We start from the raw sequence: 19,617 nt of genomic DNA, 5'->3' as shown, positions 1-19,617 counted from the left end.
CATGTGACTGTGTCTGCAAATTCGTGCAGAACACATACTATAGGATTGATTGCACAGTAGCAGAATAGCACCAGCAGGTGGCAAGACATTATCAATTTATCATACTACAACCCGACATCAAGAACAGAAACTAGCGAGGAGTGTATCTTGCTATGAGCTATGAGATCAACTTCAAGTAAAAAAGGTATAGTACAGTGGTGTTGGGCTGTACGCAGTAGCAGGATATGAGAGACTAGGCCAGTAGGGGATAACAGAACTGAGTATGTCCACGCACATGGCGGTGGGTCTTCCTTTCAGGGATGATTCCGAAAACGAATTATCACGTTCTTCAAAGTGTCTGCAAACTCAGCTGGTAGCATGTGTTGTGTTGGATATTAGTTGACATGAAGCCAGTAAAGGCAAGCTGGCGGCAAGGAGCGAACACGTCACAAGAATACACCATTCGAGGGGTTCAGGTACAACCGTTGCTTGTAACTCATCGATGTGCAGCTAGTTACGGACAAAGGCTTTTGTTTACCGACTTCCCATCCGGCTAGTGCTGACGATGATGGTACTTATAATTTCTATTCGTACTTGACGATCGAGTTTTCCAGTGGAATAATTTCATCAATGTGACTTCATGTTGTCCTGTGTGTTACACCATATCACATCCCGCTGCATCACATTGCATCACACTTCATCAGCTTCAACTCACTCAGCCATGTCGGTGGTGGCAGCAGCAGCCGGCTCGGGCTTTCCCTTCTTCTTCCTCTCCGCGTCTCTGGCATTCTTCGTGACCTCCCACAGATCAGAGATGGAGGTGCCCTCGGGAAGTCGCTCCACTGCCAGCTGCAGGTCCTGGTTGAACACGATCGGTTTCTTGACGTCTTTGCGATCGTTGTCAGCAAAGTACGCTAGGAAAGCATCGCTGCTGATGGCCTCTTCTTCCTCCTCGGTTTCCATGACTAAGTCTGACGCGGCTCGTCGAGGTGGCTGCTGTGGAACTCCATCTTCCGCGTCGCGCTTCTCACGTTCAAAGTAGACACCATAGTTTGGATTCTGGCGGTAGATCTTCCACAGAGTGGCCACCTCGCTGTGCACTTCATTGGCCCGCGGCGGCGGATCGATCCGGAAGCCCAGGATGTATGCGCCGCCGCCAGAAGGCCGCGTCTCCAGGACCAAGGCAGGTCCGAACTTCGACTCCCTGATCCGCGCACCCTTCAGCATTCTGTACGGGATGCTGACATTGAACGTAGAGCTGGCTTTGCCCTGCCAGACAATGCGTATGTTGGTCACGATCAGCGTGCCCAGATTGCCAAAGTCCGTACTCAGGTTCCAGGCGCCGTCCACTGTTTCGAAGATCTGCTCGTCGCGCAGCATGATGAGCCGGTCGTTCTGAGTCAGCACCGTGCGCATCTTGACGTTGCGGTACATTGTGCTCGTGTCGTACGCCTTCTGTATGGACTTGAGTGAGGCGAACATGCAGCTCTTCACCGTGCTCAGGTGCGTGAAGATGAACTCAAGCCTCGGTTCCGACTGACCATTCTGGGCCAGGACGTATATGCTCTCAGTTCGACCATGGAGACGATTCTGTGAAATCTTTCTCGAAATATTGATCACACACGATAGTCCTATGGAAAGGTTTGGACACGGGCGGCGTTCCATCGACTTCCAGATCAGCCTCAAGTTTGTTACCCACAGCTTGCCTTTGTCACCTTTGTTGCCTTTCGTATCCTCGACGGGCGACAAGGAGTCGACTACCATCTCGCCCGCCCTGCTCTCCAAGTTACTGTCGGAAACGTCGAAGCGAATCGCCTTGTCCTCCCATGTCAGTGCGCCCGTTTTACTGGCCATGGCGTTTGCCAGTCGATCTCTTCCTTGCAGCGCAGATTTTACAATTCAGTTGGATAGCGCTTTCGGCTCCGTGTAGCAGGGAAGTTACTTTGTGCACCAGCGCACCCTACGGCTTGTGATCTGTCGCGGACGTGGTAAACAATGGATCGGCCAATGTGGACGGCTCGCTGAGCTTTTCTCCTCGCGCAGGCTAGGCACCGGCACGGCTAGCGGCTCGCTTCCTCTCCCACTACCGCAGTGTGCATATGCCGGTGTGTGTTGACCAAGTCCTAAATTCTGTAGCTCAGTGGCAATACAACTGTGTCTGCTTCCTTACAAGGCACAGCCGAGCCCACTATCATTCAAACTCCGCAACCAACACAGTTTCCCTTCACTGGCTTCAAGACCAAGGCAAGAGGCAAGACTGGACAAGACATCATTCATAATCATCGGCATAGCAATGACAACGCCTTGAACGGCACGGTTGATATCAATAATATTATTTTTTTGCGATGTGGAAACGACTCCATGACCATGATCCATGGCCCAGCGTGACCTGGTGACTCCAGTCCAAGTGAGTCCAGCGCATGCATGCATGTGCAGTGCAGGATCGGATGCCCGGGCGCCAAGGCCAACATTTACGACCCGGGTAGCAAATGTTGGCCTTGACGCCCGGGCATCTGATCCTTTACTCTTTGCGAGCTAATGTCATGGTTACGTGTGTCATCCTGACAAGTCTTGTTGCTTTCAACAATGGCATAATTATGTTCAACGCCAGAGCTAGACTGGCTACAGACTCAGTAGACTCAGCACACAGTGACCATGTGGGTGCCCCGTAAGGAGACCATACTCCATAGGTCTGTGGGGACTGCCCAAGAGAAATACTATACTATGCTACTATACTATGGTGACAGTAGAGGATAAAGACACACATGATCATGTACTTGCACTCAACTCGTACAGCGTCTTTTTAGGATACAGCAGCTGCCCGGCGCCCTGGGTAAAGATATGCTTTATTTTTCAGAGAGCGAAAGTCCTCCAGTTTGATAGAGTGCTCAATGCTCACAAGAGCACAGCTACATGTACAGTGCTGGCAACTGAAATCCGACCCCTTGAGCGGTGGGTTCACATTCTTTGCGATGTGAGCGCACCGCTCAGGGGGTCGGATTTCAGTTGCCAGTACTGTATATCATACTCAGTGAGTTACAGAGCACCACACGTCTGGTTAGGTTACATTATAGATGTGACTAATGCTTTCATGTCAGATCAAGGCAGTAGTTGTCTGAGGATTGCCATAAATAGTCTTTCTTTATTTTCAGGATGCCCCAAAGGCTAACGCCTATCTGGGCATGATCTGACATGAAACAAAACTCCCCTAATCTGGGCAGGCTGGGACTGAGCACTGACCGTAACCAGGAATTGCTAGGGGCAGTTTGACTACCAGGCCCGCACCGGGGAGTATTGTATGCACTCCCCACATGTCACCAGGCCACCAGCATCACCCACGCACTGCAAGTGGTAATTCTCATCGTTCTGTCATACAATTACAAAAATGGTATACTATAAATTGCATGATCTCAACGTTAGCAACAACAGCCACTGGGCAGGTGACCAGTGAACAAAGCCAGCAGCGACACTTTTACACTATAGAGCTCTGCGCACAAGTATATAAATTTATCAATAGGTCGAGTCGTGCATGGCAAAGCTGTTGGGAAGTTCAAATAATGGGTAAATCTGATGTTTTGCTCTGTTTCTATACTTGAGGAATAGAACTCGATTGAAGTTACATTACAATAGATATAGGCAGCAGGAGGTGAAACACGGGGGGGGGGGGGGGGGGGGTAAATTCATAACCATGACGAAAACCGTGTACCTACAATAAAGTAAGTACTTTCGAAAAGACGAAACTGAAAAAGCGGTTTTTGGACATTCGAACATCTTTGTACAAGTATCACACAAAGGAGGAAAAAGGAGAAAAGCCAAAAAATACTATCCAGCTGAGAAACAATCTCACATGAAATAGAAGTGAGGAATTTTAACAAAACCCTGGAGTGGACACAAAAGAAGTCAAACCAAACCAACCTTGCTCGAAGCATGTGACATGCCGGCTCCAGTGCTCTGTTTAGCTCAATGGCTGCTAGCGGGCATTCTTCCTGGAAGTACCCAGTATCGTAAAATTCTATCCGTGGCTTCGGCGGGTTCAAGTCGTCGTCAAATAGTAAATCAAGCAAAAGTGCCCAGCGCTGTGCCTGGCCATGTCTATACTGCTGTCCACTTGGAGGAGTCCGAGCAAGAGTGCCTCGCCAGCACTGACCGGCCAGTTACTGCCTGAGCTGCGTACGCGCACACAACGTGCCATGCGGGACCGTCCTTGACAGCAGGCAACAGGTCGCTGAGCCGTCAGGGCGTGCTGCATGCTACACTACTGGGCAGCGGTGGTGGTGGCTGCGGCGGCGGCGGCGCTGTTAGCCAATGTCAATGTATGTCCTGTGGCACTTGACCTGGTAGCGCTGCGCAAAGTCGTTGGCCATGTCGCTGAACTGCGGACGCTCGTCGGGATTCTCCCTCCAGCACTGTGCGACCGCGTCAAACCTGTTGCAGTCAATGCACAGAAATGCAAGACACTTGTATCAGAGGCGATGTTTCATTGGTCACTCTGTAACTGGAGGCTCAACTTGCCATCATCTATCTCACTGGGGACAAATGTTAAAAATCTAGAGCATGCAGCAGCCTTTACTGTAGACAGCATTGATAATTTTTTTTGATTATTTTTAAAATGCGCATCATGTGCCAATGCAGACCAAGAATAGCTACCAGTAGCAACAGCACAGACGCAGTACCAGCAGAGTGCGATATCAACTGATGTTCCATATCTCTTTCACCCCCTGCCTCCTGCAATGGAAATTGGACTAGTGAATGGGAGACTGACGGAGCTGGCCCAGTGTATGCCCATCCGACAGTACATTGCTGAGAACCATGCTCTAGCCACTGCAAGGAGATACAGGCATGCATTGTTCACTTACACATCTTGGTCGATCCCATCTGGTCGTGACAACCGCTTGCCCTTCAGCAGGAACTCGAGCAGGTCCTCGTTCGACAGCGTGGGGTACGGATGAGAACCTATCGTCACCGTGCCATATGCACACACACAGAAATGGAAAGTTGAGATTCAGATATCAGTGGGTCAGGTGGCTGGCATTGATCTGGTACTGCAGCTGTACAGGTGGAAATCCACGAAAGGCAGGAAACGGCGATTGAAATGCCCGAGCACCATGACAAAACCATCGTGCTAAAACTGGAGTGACATTGCTCAAGTTCAAACTCCAGTATTGGTCGGTATGAATTATGCATGCACACAGGTGTGTGTGTTTTGCTGCTAAAGATCACCACTTACCGAGAGTCATGCACTCCCACATCGTGATGCCATACGCCCACCTGAATACGACCACAACAACACCAACAACAACAATCATCAGAATACAGGTTTTAACAAGGGCTTTTTACGCCGTCATTCGTGCAGCGATGGAGATGATGTGCACCTGCTCTGCACCAAGCTGTATGATGCGATAACTGTTAGTGGGATGAACGATACAGTCGGTCTGCTGAATGCAAGAAGCGTGCCCATGTTGTTGTGTGTGCTTAGGATGCCTGCATGCTGAAGAGTCAATGCTAAACAGTAGTAAACAATGCTAATCATTGGAGGACGAGGAGATAGTCAGTACCCAGCAGCACCCTTATCGTGTTGATAATAATTATCGCCATAAAAGAATGATCACCGTCCTTCACTTGATAAAGGACACACTGATATTATCAAGTCAAGCTTACATGTCTGATGCACTGGTGTATCGCCTGTCTCTAATGGCCTCGATGGACATCCACTTGTAGGGCAATTTGCCCTTGGTCTTCTGTACATACTCCTCATTAAGATACACATCCTTTGCCAGTCCAAAATCAGAGATCTTCAGGATCTTGCCGCCTCCGACTAGCACGTTCCTTGCTGCCAGATCTCGATGGACGATTTTCATCGTCTGGAGATGATGCTACAGCGAGAGAGAGAGAGAGAGAGAGAGAGAGAGAGAGAGAGAGAGAGAGAGAGAGGCAATTAAAGTGAAATGGTCAGTTGGTGGCCGTCAGGGCTCAACGCATAACTGCTATGGGTATGTGTGTACACCGTGTGACGCGTTCAAACGGCTTGAATCATCACTACGTGACATGGACAGTGCAGCGTGAGCTGCGTGATGATGGTAAACATGCGACAGTAAAGCCAAGCCTGCATTCACATTGTATGGTAGCGGTTGGAAAAATGCCAGTTTACGGCCAGCTCAGCTTGAAGTACAGCAAGGTCATGGTGCATGTACTTCGTAGTACGTACCATTCCTGCAGCAATTTGATGTCCAAAGCTCAGCAGGTCGACTTGACCAAGCGTATGGTACTCATTGATCTGGACCGTGGGAACACCTTCCGTTCCGTCATTGTAGTACGCATCCTTTTCACCGGGCTAGACATATCGGAGAAATAAGAGAACAGCAAGCATGGTTTCTTGCCATATCCCCCCAGTCAAACCTTTTTCTGCACATCACCAGGTGCATTTCTGACAGATCATACCCAATACAAAACGCGAGTACCCTTGTGGACATGCATCATGGATTCAAAATTGTGCAGTGATTATAATGTAGCCTTTTTTGAATCCGTAAAATCTGTGACAGGTGCGAACGTCCTCCATTTCCTGTGATGCATGTCCCATTGCTCTAAGCCACCAGTACCGCATCCGATTCGCATATCCAACAGACGTCCAGCAGTTCTCATTACAAATGCTGACCTCTGCTGCAGGTGACGTTCTTCACACGGCACTTACCAGTCGGTTTTTCTCCTTAGCCGTCACCAGGAAGCTGTGCAGATTGTTGAACTCGGCAAATTCGGTCAGCAGCATGATCTTTTCCGTCTGTACGACGCAGCCCACCATCCTCAGCACATTCGGATGGGAGCCAACATTCTTCATCAGCTCAATTTCCGACTTGAACAAGTCCAAATCTTGAATACCATAATCCACTGTTGATGAAGAAAACAAAACAAGAAGAAGACAAAGCGACACACACACTGTCTCACCGGGTTTTCCATCTGCCATGGCCATCTCACATCACAAGTAGCAAAGAGAAGATGCTTATTCGTGATATTGTGCATGCACCAGTTGTCTTCAACTGTATATCTATAAGCATGAACCGATACGTTTGTCGGAAGCAGAGATTGCACAGTTGGGGTTGTTCAGCGGTACATGTACACATGGAATACAGTCATGTATCGCTTTGGCCAGGGTTAAGCAGAGTGTGGGCGTACTTACATTTGAGCTGTTTGACAGCAACGATCTGTACAGTATCCTGTAATTGCAGGTCTTTGTTCTCCTCGCCTTCACCCAGAGCTTTGCGACCACCTCCATTCTTCAGCTCAGCCTTGAAGACCTTGCCGAATGCACCCTCTCCAAGCTCGCCAACACACGTTACCATATCGGGGTCGACTTCCCATTCGTCCTTCGTCTCACCATGCCAGTTAAAGTTCGTCGTGGTAACGTGGATTCCCTCTAGGCCGCCGTTCTGCTGGTACAAGTTACGGGCGGCGGCGTCGTCATTGATGGTGGCGCGCTTTCTCAGGCTGTTCATCTTCAGCTTGCTCTTGTTGTTGAAGCGCACCCAGGTGTACATGGCAATGCCGATGACGATGACGCCAACCGGTGCAGTGATTCCGATGATGACGTTGGCGTTCGCCTCGGTGGCCGTCTGCACGGTGGGGGACGTCAGCACCTCGGTGTGCGGTGGCGTGGGGGATGTTGGCAGGGCTGCAACGGGAAGCAGAATGAAAGACGCACAGCACAGGGGTGCCACACACATTCAGATTGCCTCACGCCTCGACACGCGACTGCATATCACTCCTAGATGGTCTATTCAACCAGCTACAGTACAACACTTTCAGTACATGTAGTATGTGTGCACTCACCTGGCAAGTCAATGACGGTTTGGATGCCGATGCCACTATAGACAGCCCTGTTGGATCTCTGGTATACAGGTCTCTTATACACAGCAGTGTAGATCTGTACAGGACACAGGATATTATGCAAGTAGGTACAAGCACACACTATAACAATGACCAGATTTCCAAACTTGTATTCGCATTACCACATACACACATAAACACATACACACACTTTATTATATTTATTAATATACACACATATACATACATAACAGTTACACACGTGCGCACACACACAATCTACATCTACAGCAAACAGTTGCACGCATCCTCACCGTAAAGGTGTACGAATGACCCAGCTCCAGCGAGTAGATGTTCCAAGGTAGCTGAACTATGTATTTGGTATCATGCGTGTCCTGCAGGAACAGAAATTCATGGTGGCGCACACGTGTTAGTTCACTTCAAAGCATCTCTTTCAGACTACTATGATCTTGTTATCAAATCTCAAAATAACGCACTAAACATTCTCCCATCTATCAATGTGTTCATGGTTGTAGAATGCTATTATTTCCTGTGAACGTCGGTATCACTAGGAGCATATGCCCGTATATAGTACAGTACCAATGTGTATGTAAAGAGACCAATCTGTGGATGTGTACGTACGCACCAATACGTATCAACATGTGGGCATGTACACGGGGTAGTCTATATTCAATTCAGCAATGCAGAAACGTCTGTTGGCTGACGCTATAATTCTGCACACGGTGTGTTGTCGCGGGGCTGCCACCCGTGGCCATCCACACAGTGAAATGCATTGCTGGCAGAGGAATAAGTTCCCTGACGCCCCGGGTTGGTTTGTCCTTGTGGTACACTCACGCAATGCACGGGTTTCTAGCAAGCTGTACAGGTCTCGGCGTTTTGGTCATAATCAATCACCGTGTAAGATGCACTAGGAGTGTTATGTATGCATGGGTCTAACACACAGTAGTACGTACCGTTGCATTCAGAAGGACATTGTACGGCTGTGAGAACACTGGGAAGTTGTCCACTCTTGTCAGATAGACAGAGAAGGCGTAGATGAAATTCATCGGCAGCGTGACCGGTGGCAGCCAGCGAAGAATGACGGTTGCGTTTCCGTCCGGTCGCCCGATGTACTCTGGCGGGCCAACTCGCACCTTTGGTGCACTGATGGAGTAATCTGTGTTGGTACATGCACACACAGAGACACAAACACGCACACAGTCAAGTCACACATTTACTCGTCGCCTGTGCTGTGAGCAGTACCGCGACAACTGCGGCAACCCGGCCCCACTGTTCAAGAGTCGCAAATCCCAAAATGAACTGACATACTTACACGGTGAGCTAACACGTATCGGTGAAAGAGGAACCCAGCCATCAAAACCAGGAACCTTGTAGGCGAGCTAAAGCAGCAAACAGAAAGCAAAAAGTCCGTATAACGTTAGTTGCAAAGCCAAACACAACTTCTAAAAATGTAGAACTATGATAATAGAAAGTGGCAGTTCATAACACAATCGATGTAGGCATGTTGACCAAGTATTATTATCACAGGCACTCACTTGAACCTGGAAGTCACATCCATAAGCTGGGAATGGTCGTGCGGGGAACACCTCTTTGCTGAACACGTACGGAATTGATGCCGTTGACAGCTGCAAGGAGAGAAAGCACAGACAATCATTATTAACACACCGTGTGCTTTTAATCATTTTAAAGTGAGGGAGTTGAAAAGGGGGAAAAGTTCGAAGAAGAATTGTGAACTGTACATTAGCTGTGATTGTAGATGCATCCTGGTGTATTAATGGGGCTAGGGGAGGGGAGGGGAGAGAGAGAGAGAGAGGAGGGGATGAGTCTCAGTGTGATCTGATGTGCCACATATGGTCGTACAATGCTGACAATTGCACCCGCTTGGCATGCAATTGCAGAACAGAGAGGACGAATCGTCAAATCGGCCTAGTCCGGTTGGCTATAATTAGAACATTCCGAACAGTTTAGTGTGCATTGTTACGGAGAATTGATACTTACGTTCATATCAACGCTGGCCTCAAAGACACCTGGATTGGATAGGCATCTTGTTTCCGGGCCATACTGAGAGGTCTGAACACTTTTCAGTCCAACCCTGAACTCAGTTGCTTGTATGGCTAGTGAAAGAGTACACAGAAGGACGCAGCAGGAACACAATATAAACAGAGCGTTCTTTGGCAACTAGCTGGGATTTCAAGATCAAGTATGGGAGCTGTGATGTCACTGCTGGTGAGTGCACACACGTGGGGTTACTGTAATTTCACAAATTTTCGGTGTACTTCTATTTTCGATACTTTCGGTGCATCCGTTTCATACCTAAAATTTCAATACACCGAACAAACACTAACACACATAATCCAATAGGGAACTGCTTCTCTATACCGAAAAATTCTGTTCACCTAACTTGGCCTGTTGCCCTCATGCCGAAAATATTGAGCACCGAAATGTTCTGCAATTAGAGTATCCAATTACTGCACTCAGTATGCAGACGATACCGTATTTTACAAAGGAATTCCATTTCACACAATGTCCGCTGTGCCATCCTGGCAATGGAGTACAACAAACAGGCACCCAAATGTTGGTACTGTACTGGCATGCGTCACTGAACTCTATTCCAGTGTTGCCGACGACCTCCACTCTCTGCGGTGCCTCACCTCCGATTTGAGTCCAGTTCAAGTCAATCGTGGGGAAATCTACTGCGATTGTTGTCTCCACATGCCGTGCTTGCAGTCGATACACTGAACAGTTGACAGCACAAAAAAGAAGAAGATATAATAAACAGTCTTGGCGAAGGGCAATCTACCTCAAGAATGCCTTAATTCCTGTGACACAGCACTTGCCTTCTATATAATGTCATTAAACCCATGTATACGCTCACAACGCTCATCCATAGTGACTCTGTTAGTGCTTTCCTCGCATGTACTACTAGCCAATATCAGATCTAGACCAAGGCACCCTGCTGATCAAGCAGCCGGGTGAGAGGCTGAGATTACAGAAAGCAGTACTTAATTGACAGAATTCTTGCCAAAAGCGATCAAACTTACAGTTCTGGAATTGTTGTGGCACTGGCGGTACGACGGGCGGCGGAAGCGGTGCTATTCCAACTGCAGGTCAGCACAAAGAAACCAATGGAACCAAATTGGTCGATCAGGCATGAACAAACACACATGAGCGGTGTGTGTGTGTGTGTGTTTATGTGTGTTTGTGTTTATGCGTGTGTGCGTGCGTGTGTGTGTGTGTGTGTGTGTGTGTGTGTGTGAGTGTAAACGGAAGAGTGCTTGGTGGCACACACACGCACGCACACGCACACACACACACACACACACACACACACACACACACACACACACACACGTGTGTATATGTGTATAGCTACGGCCATGAGACTTACTTGGAACGCAGACCTGCAGTTCGGTTGGTCGTCCGTACATCGGAGTTTCATAGAACGGTATTGCATACATCTGCACAGTAGAGAAATAGGATGCAAGATGAAAATATTAAATTCAAATCCACAGCCAACGAGAACCGGTATTGCAGTGTTGAGTAAATCATCAAGCGTCATCCTAGAATAGCCTAATCCAGATGTGTACAACATCACCATCATCTCATTGGCTGTTCTCTATATGAAGAAAGCACCATATCCGAGCCCCTGCAGAAACACATTCTTTGTCATGGTTGTCATGGTTGTCATGGTTGTATTTGTGCATGTGTAGAGTGTTTGTTTCCACATCAATGTCATGTGACCAGTTTTATGCAGAAAGTGATCATGGCATGTGGACAGTGGAACCAACATGGTCGACATCATGTGATGCAGGGGTTGAGTGGAGTTGGAACTAACATGGCTGCCTTGTATGGTCACGTGATAGATGTGAAATAGCTCTATTGGGAAAAGGGGGCAAAGCAGTATTGCAAGTTTTCAGATATTGCACCCATAAGAGGTTGCTCTACCAGGGGGCCCGAGGCACACTCACCGTTATATTGTAGCATCGATTTGCATCAACCAAGTGCGAGATGTCAATCTTGTCTGAGCTACTGATCTGTGAATAGTGTACATGCATGCAACACACACCAAATCCACACGTACGCAAGTACGTATCATTAGAAATCACGCCGAGATGTCGTCGTCAGTCTGTAGGAGGATAGCTCTGACTCTCCCTTTGCATGTTCAGAATGCTCAGCGTGTGTGGCATACTAATATTACAACACATATACAGGATTGGTAGTAACGACACACGGTACCATATTTTCCAAAGTAAAAACCGCACTCCTATTTCACCCCCAAAAATTTGGTGCGGCTTATAGCGTTATTGCTTACGTTGTCAAATGAACGGTGATATACATGTACAGTGTAGATGTCTGTGTTTCGTGACCAAACATCTGGGTGCGGCTTACACTCCAGTGAAGTATGGTGCTATTTCCTACACATTCACGTACTTCGCAACGTACTGGGAGGGCTTCTCAATTCTGGTGGATGTACTCGTGTGCAGGAATGAGTGAAAACCTACCCCGATTGGGATGTCCTGAAACACCGTGAAGGACGGAATGGCATCATGAAGTAAAAAGAAGTCGGCGCGGATCTGCCTTATGACCGAAGGGTGAACGGTGTGCGGCAGTTTGAAGGTGAGCTCAAGGGAAGAGACACCGTTGACTCGTTTCCGCTTTGAAACTAGATTTATGACCGGACCGATCTCCCTGTTCAGGTCTGTAAAGCACACACCATCACACAACAGGAAAAAGGACAAATCCATTCGGAAAAAAGCCGGTGAAATGGTAAAGCACATGAGCGAAAGAAATTCCAGAGCTCTGCAAGCTAATTTTCTCGCATCATTATTACCGGCAAGAAATATCATTTGGAGTTTCAATATGCTACTTGTTACCCAATTCAGTGGAACCTGTCATACAGAAATATTTGTCATCAGTTGTTGTTACTACTTGGAAGTATTACCGTATTTTCCGGTGTTTTTTATTTTTATTTTTACAAAGACCACTTAAATGCCAAACATGAGATGCAGCTAGGGGAAGCGTAAGCCGGACTTTGAACACCAGTAATCCGGTGATAAACGGGGTAGATGATGTGAGTGTTTCCATTACAACACATCTGGGTGTGGCTTATTACTCCGGAAAATACAGTGTAATTGTAGAGGAGAGTTGGTTGCTCCCCACGCCGGGAGAGGTCGTGCTTTTCAGTGCAAGGTTCGATGGACTTGTCGTGTGCTCTGGATGGCAGCCGTGAGTCAGTCAAGTGAGAATTCAAGTTGGCGGGTAAGCACGAGCTTCGGCATGGGGAGCAACCAACTTTCTTACTTCTAAGTATAAAATTATTGCTTAGTCAATACCACTCTTTCCTATTACAGGTATTACAATGATACTATCACTATCGACATCTTTTTGCACGTAGCAAAAAAAAGGTGACCAGACTTATTTTTTACAAGCAGGAAATATGTTTTGGGGGTTTCTATCTGCTTAGCATGATCTCTATGTCTGTGCAATCATGTACTTACTGCCCGTTCTGACGCGGAAACTTGGATGGCCGACGGATTTACCTTCGGCAGTCTTCAACCTGTTTGTGACCTGCAAACACAGCACCAGCATATATAAACCAAACCCTGTAGTTACTGCTAGCAGATCTTCATCACCTAGAGCAAACAAATCCACATTTGAAGTAACTGAACAGCGAACCATCATACACGTTCTACGGGAACTACAGTAAAGTAGGAACAGGATGTCTGAGCATCCCCGCAGCTCATTTATATTTGAATCAGCAAATTTTTAAATGCTCATTACACATGTAGCTTCCAAGGCTTGATGCATAAACATGTTTTCTGGATTATTTCCGCCTTAGATTCTGAACAACATACCTTGAAATCGTATGCACAGCCATACAGGAGATGAAAGTGACGTGACTCCTGAAACACGTCTGGTACGTTGATGGCCACAGTCTGTGCATCCAAAATCGGTTAAAAAAATACATGTCAGCATTCCGATACATTGTTTAATCCACGCTGACATAAAATGTGCAGAACTGCACCGACTTCCGTGATCCATTCAGGGTGTAATGTAATAGACGGATAGACGGAGAGAAAGAGGGTGTATGTGTGTGTGTGTGTGTGTGTGTGTGTGTGTGTGTGTGTGTGTGTGTGTGTGTGTGTGTGTGTGTGTGTGAGTGTGAGCGTGTGAGTGTGTGTGTGTGTGTGTGTGTATGTGAAAATGGGGAGGGGAGGGAGACAGAGCATAGAAGTGTGTTGGTTGTGTAGGAAGTTCCAGAGGAGGTTCATCGTTGTTGTATTGCCTGGATTATTCAGCACTTACTCCTTCGGTTAGGAATGCATGCAGTGGTGCTGTGTCATTGCCAGTGCAAAGAGGCATCTCGGAGGTCATGGAGATACCAAACCGTGTCAGAAGGGACTGGTCAAAACCTGTAGATAGCCAACAAATAAGTAACAGCAGACATGTTCTAAAATATCACAAGTGGGGATAAAAATTCACATTATCTCTCTGACTGCCAATATTAAATTTCATGTGATTGCTTATGTTTCAACTGAAATATTTGGTTTTTCACAGATTCCTTCGTTTGGCATGCTGGTAGTCTTGGTGTTGTGCAGCTCTTTTAAGGTCGCTGAGGTTGCCGCTAATATGCTACGTTGGTTTAATGACCATCTCTACTCACCGGGCAGTGCTGACAACCGCAGAAACAATCTCACAGAATTGGATATCGAGGCCGGAATAGCGTTACTGGTAATGTTGAGAGCGGGGATTGCGTCCATAAACTCATCTGAAAGATCAAAACCAGCAGTGCAAACGAGAAAAGGAATTACACCTCCTCTAGCACCCAAATACCCAGATTTTCTTATCCTAGTTGCTAGCAACAACTTTGCTCAGAATCAATGATATAACACATAGGACAATTGGAGGCATAGATTAAAAATGACCCTTTTAGCTGCATGGCTCAGGGAAAGGAAAGCTGCAGGAGAGTTATACCAAGTAGCATGAGAGAGCTGACGGAACGCACACGTTCAAGGAGCTGTTGACTCGGCTGATGTTTGCGCTCTAAGTCTGTATGTCACCATGGTGATATTAAAGTTTGTTATTGTATTCCAAACACAACGACTTACCGATGGTGAAGTATGAGTGTGTTGTGTAAAGCAGATCGGGCCCGTCACTCAGCAAGCTAACCGTCAGACGGTAGGAAGTGGACGGAAGGAGCTGTGCTGTTGAGAACGTCATGTTATTGCTCTGAACCTGAGTAGTCGGGAGAACAGTAGATATTGGCGAAAAAGCAGCCTTTATAAGCACATGCCGCGGTATAAGAGAAAAGAGATAAAAGGTAAATCTGCCCTGAATGCAACACCCCTCCCCCCCCCCCCTCCCCCAACCCCACTCACACAAACCCCCCATCCCATCCCCCAACCCCACTCACACATACCCCCTCCCATCCCCCGACCCCACTCACACATACCCCCCAACCCCACTCACACACACCCACCACCCCCCCCCCCCCCCAACTCCACTCACACATACCCACTACTCCACACTGTTCTCAATAATCAGGGTTGGGACTTTGCTTGCATATTTGGTCGTACCACCTATGAAAGCAAAGGTAGGAGCTTGCAACAGGACTGTCAATATCTGACGAATATTCTCCTAGAAAATTATGTAGAAGTACTTACCAATGAGAGACGGGGTCTTCCGTCCGGAAGGCCAAGTTGGCTTACAGGCGTCAGTACTGCCAAAAATAACGAGGTGTTTGATACTCCCGGCAGGCTGTAAGTCAGCTGGATTTCTCTGTATGATGTGCTGTTAGCGTAGGAAAGTCCTGCTTTTGCCGTTCTTGTGTCTATGAAGGTGAAGGTGACAAGAAGCAGACGGAAATGTCTCCCAATGCACATGGCTGTCTAATACCGTACCGCCAGAGCGCCCCACCATCTCATCCTTTCGTGGTCGTATTGTGGAGGTGGTCTGCTGTCTGTATGTCATACGACATGAACCTTGTACACATATTGCACGTTTTGCAGTCAATCCGTGCCTTCGAGCGGACACAAACTCCACACAAAAACCTGCCAAGTGTGTGTGTGTGTGTGTGTGTGTGTGTGTGTGTGTGTGTGTATGTGTGTGTGTGTATGTATGTGTGTGTGTGTGTGTGTGTGTGTGTGTGTGCGTGCGTGTGTGTGTGTGTGGATGGGTGTGAGAGAGTGTGTGTACCTGTGTGTGTATGTGTCTGTATGTGAACATGCACACCTTTAACCTCGAAAGGTCAAAATTAATGTGTGTGTGTGTGTGTGTGTGTGTGTGTGTGTGTGTGTGTGTGTGTGTGTGTGTGTGCATGTGTGCTTACGCATGTGTGCGTGTGCATGTGTGCGTGTGCATATTTGCAAAGTCCCGGATTTCTGTGTTAACCACTTACCATTGATTGGAACATAGGTGTTTGTACCAGTGAGCAGCTTGCATACTTCCTGGCAAATATATTTACTACCATAGCCACATGTGCCCAGACCACTGCACAGTGCTGTAGCGTTCTCGAAACCAGCGTCACACATCTCGGAGCAATTCTAGGGGAGCAGATAGAGAGAACTTGGGGTCACAATCCACAACACTTCATTGTGCACACATTGTCGTATTCAGCTCAGGCAGTATGAACACGCGTAGCGCTGTTGTTGATCAACTCACAGTATTATTATTAATATTATAATATAGGTGTGTGTGTGTGTGTGCGCACGCGCGCGTGTGTATGTGATGTTAAAGTGAAACTTAAAAAGTCGTAGCAGAGGGAGTGGTGTGAAAGGTTGAGAGTCCACAGCACTGATGACAACAAAGCTCTGTCAGATTCTTTGAATTCATGCGAGATCACATTGTGACAGTGCAGTGGTCGCGTCTGAGCAAGTCGGATACAGTTTCCTTTTCTGCTTTGGTTATATCAGCACCGCATGGCTGTTGTTGCAGTCATGGCTTGGCTGTAGTGCTGCTTCCATGCACTGAAGCCGCATCATGACTGCTGCACTGCTTTTTGTCAGATGACAGTGAATACGTGTATCGATGTAGGCTATTACTGCTATTCTCGTGTCAGTTTCTGAAGGCACAGCGTCTTGTGTTTCAGTATACTGAAAGGCATCTATCTGTGCAATTGCATCATCTTCTGTCACACAGGGATCCAGATGTTAAAAATTCGGAACCTATTAGGTGTCACAAAATGGATTTCTTTTTCCTCAGTTTTCTTCCGTGTTCTAGTAAGACATCTGAGTGCAGTTCTTGATAGGGGACTTGTCTGTATCCTTATGCAGATTGTCTAATGGAAGATTCCTCGATTATAATAATTTATAAGCAATCAAGAACATCGCATGCTACTCTGTGAATTCTTACTCCAGTGTGCATGAGCCCCATTCTTTGGTGACTCTAGAATTATGTAGTCGTGTTTTGGACGAATACAAGATAATAATTGTATGAGTGAGTTTCCCTTGCTCATCTCACATGATCGACATTTACACGTCAACTTCACATTCGATGTTCACTGGTGCAACCGTGTCTTAGATGAAGGTGATGGTGACAAGCCATAACAGAAGTATCTCTCGAGCTCAGGCTGTCATTGACCGCTGCAAACTACGTGTTCCAGCTAATTGCGTTTGCACACGAAGCGCAGGAAAGGGCAATCACAGTACAGGAAGCTGGGGCTATTGTTCCTCATACAAACACGCCAATTGACCCAATGTGCCGGGCCGGCGAGTTTCCTTTATTCAGCGTCATACCTTCGAACGCTCCTTTCCTGCATCACGGGGGATTGGCAGTGAGTAGTAGGCCTCCCGTTCCTTGCCACCCCACGTGGTGAGGAAAGAATGGTTGCCCACGCCAAAGGAGACGTGGGTCTACGCACCAAAATTCTTTCTCTTCCACGGTCCACAATCAGGAAGACCCCTTACCTGTCTTTCCTCGGCAGAGAGGTTCCTGAGACTCGTCGAGCAAAGCACTTCGCACCTGCCTCTCAGCATGGTGTGCTCCAGCGACGCATTGACAAACTCCACATTTTCGCCATCGCTCACAGCCGGTGCTAAGCTGTTGTCCTGCCATAGGACATCCTGTGCGGGGGTTACTGGCACTGCTATTACTGCTACTGGCGTCCTTAGCAGGGCAGCTGTCAGGACTGCTAGGAGGAAACTCGCACAACACTGTCCCAACGACATCCTTCTTGTCAGCATCGTCGGGCCATAGGTTTTGCCAATGGACAACGAAGATTCAGAGCCGAACACAAACGAAAATTGTCACTACTACCAACGGCCTCCCGTTCTGACAAACAAACAGATCCCAACCAAGGCGATGGGTATATTTTCTTCTCGACCGTGTGATGCCAGGCGCTAAGGCCGAGAACGGTACGGGATCGATGGGTGTTGTACGCACCTTGTGAACCTTGCAAACCACAGACGCTATTCTGGACACAGCGAGAGAGAGAGAGAGAGGGGTGACGGGTGATGGCTGAGAAGGTGTTAGCCTTCTCGGCCCAATGAAATTTCGCAGGGCTTTTCTCGCTCGGCTTGTCCCGATGTATAGTGGCCTGACGGAGTTCAAGGAGCGTTTCGACCAGCTTGACTGACCTCACACTTGCACAATGGCAAGCGGAGGCTATCCACTGGCGCTAGGCTCAGTCAGCAGTATCAATCGAGCTCACAGCACTCCACTCACCAAGACGGTGAGAGCAGTTATTGGCTCCGATATAGGCTAAGTGAAGTCGATTACTTATTATGGCAGTTATTGTTTTCGCTGAATGTGGACTTTCGCCAGTTGTTGGCGAATTCAGTCCTGATCCTGGTCGCCCACTAGAGGGCCTTACACACGCGCCCTTGCTGGTATAAGGACGTCTAGAGTGGCTGGCAACAGTTTTCCCAAGTCAGGCTGTGCTGCACAGTTGGCCGGCCGGTTTAGGGTCGGCCTAGCTGCAAAGGATAAGATAACAGCAGTGCTACCACTGTACCAGAGGCACCAACTCACCACTGCCCTGCATTCTGCACTCCTTCTCTCTCTCTGCGGCAGCACACTGACCTACAAGACTGTACAAGCTAGCATTGTCTTTGTACACATGCACCGCTTGCTGGTACACGATCACCGCTACTCAACTGAGAAGAACCAAGAATAGAGATCGTGTACAGTACTACTAGTAGTAGTTTAAAAACAAGATCGTATTGGCTATTGTGCTCGTGCCACAAACACACAACACCCAACACTCACACACACACCTAGCCTATACTCCCCACCACATGTTCACACCCCAGCAAGCTGGAAAGAACCTCCGCGAAAGTTCAGCGCCTGCTGCTGCTGCAGAATGTGGCTGTAGGTGCTGCGGAATAAGCGATGGCAAACTGGCACTGACAGTAGCACCTTCGTGGTAACATACTAGGACCAGGATAATGATTTACAGCCAGCAAGATTAGTACACGGAGTGTGCTTCACACCCATCAAAAAGACAGAAGTGCCCTATTTTGCCTCCGGCGCAGTTCGGAGTTAGTTTCGGATTTTCAAAGTATTTCTCGTTCGTTTCAGTGCATCAAAGTAGACTCATTTCATACTGTTTTCCGCAGCATTGTAAAGCCCTCCTGCGTGGCAAACACAGCACGCCTACAGGCCATAGGCGGCCTATAGGCCATACTGCACTTCAGGAGACGGAGATCTCGAGTCTCTGGCAACAATCTCCGCAGAATTCCGTGCTTGCTTGAGCACCCTTTCAAGGGTGCGAGCATCGCTGAGCACACCACCCTGTTGCCAACGTACATGACTGAATGGTTGAAATCACGCTACACCAGACCACATACTGTGACATAGTCA

General features: G+C 47.8%; 2 protein-coding genes across 2 annotated transcripts; both read right to left on the bottom strand.

The window, feature by feature from the left end:
- Window positions 1–2: 2 nt before the first annotated feature.
- On the bottom strand, window positions 3–2,275 carry LOC135828334 (Bardet-Biedl syndrome 5 protein homolog). The gene has a single exon (XM_065340783.1). The coding sequence runs from the start codon at window positions 1,831–1,833 to the stop codon at window positions 691–693; it is 1,143 nt and encodes a 380-aa protein (XP_065196855.1). The 5' UTR covers window positions 1,834–2,275; the 3' UTR covers window positions 3–690.
- Window positions 2,276–3,331: 1,056 nt separating this feature from the next.
- On the bottom strand, window positions 3,332–18,930 carry LOC135828324 (uncharacterized). Its single transcript, XM_065340775.1, has 26 exons — window positions 17,724–18,930; window positions 16,217–16,361; window positions 15,483–15,649; window positions 14,928–15,054; window positions 14,483–14,587; window positions 14,125–14,231; window positions 13,674–13,754; window positions 13,317–13,386; window positions 12,321–12,517; window positions 11,787–11,852; window positions 11,207–11,276; window positions 10,860–10,919; window positions 10,470–10,553; window positions 9,817–9,932; window positions 9,354–9,443; window positions 9,131–9,197; window positions 8,772–8,974; window positions 8,112–8,192; window positions 7,801–7,894; window positions 7,151–7,642; window positions 6,668–6,861; window positions 6,185–6,310; window positions 5,638–5,852; window positions 5,207–5,247; window positions 4,836–4,932; window positions 3,332–4,404 (listed from the first exon to the last, which is right to left on the bottom strand). The coding sequence occupies exons 1-26, from the start codon at window positions 17,997–17,999 to the stop codon at window positions 4,278–4,280; spliced, it is 3,498 nt and encodes a 1,165-aa protein (XP_065196847.1). The 5' UTR covers window positions 18,000–18,930; the 3' UTR covers window positions 3,332–4,277.
- Window positions 18,931–19,617: the final 687 nt, after the last annotated feature.

This window comes from Sycon ciliatum, chromosome 1, assembly GCF_964019385.1.
Source record: "Sycon ciliatum chromosome 1, ocSycCili1.1, whole genome shotgun sequence".
NCBI classification, from domain to species: Eukaryota; Metazoa; Porifera; class Calcarea; order Leucosolenida; family Sycettidae; genus Sycon; species Sycon ciliatum.
The sequence above is the reverse complement of the archived record's forward strand: the minus strand, read 5'-3'. Positions and strand labels throughout refer to the sequence as shown.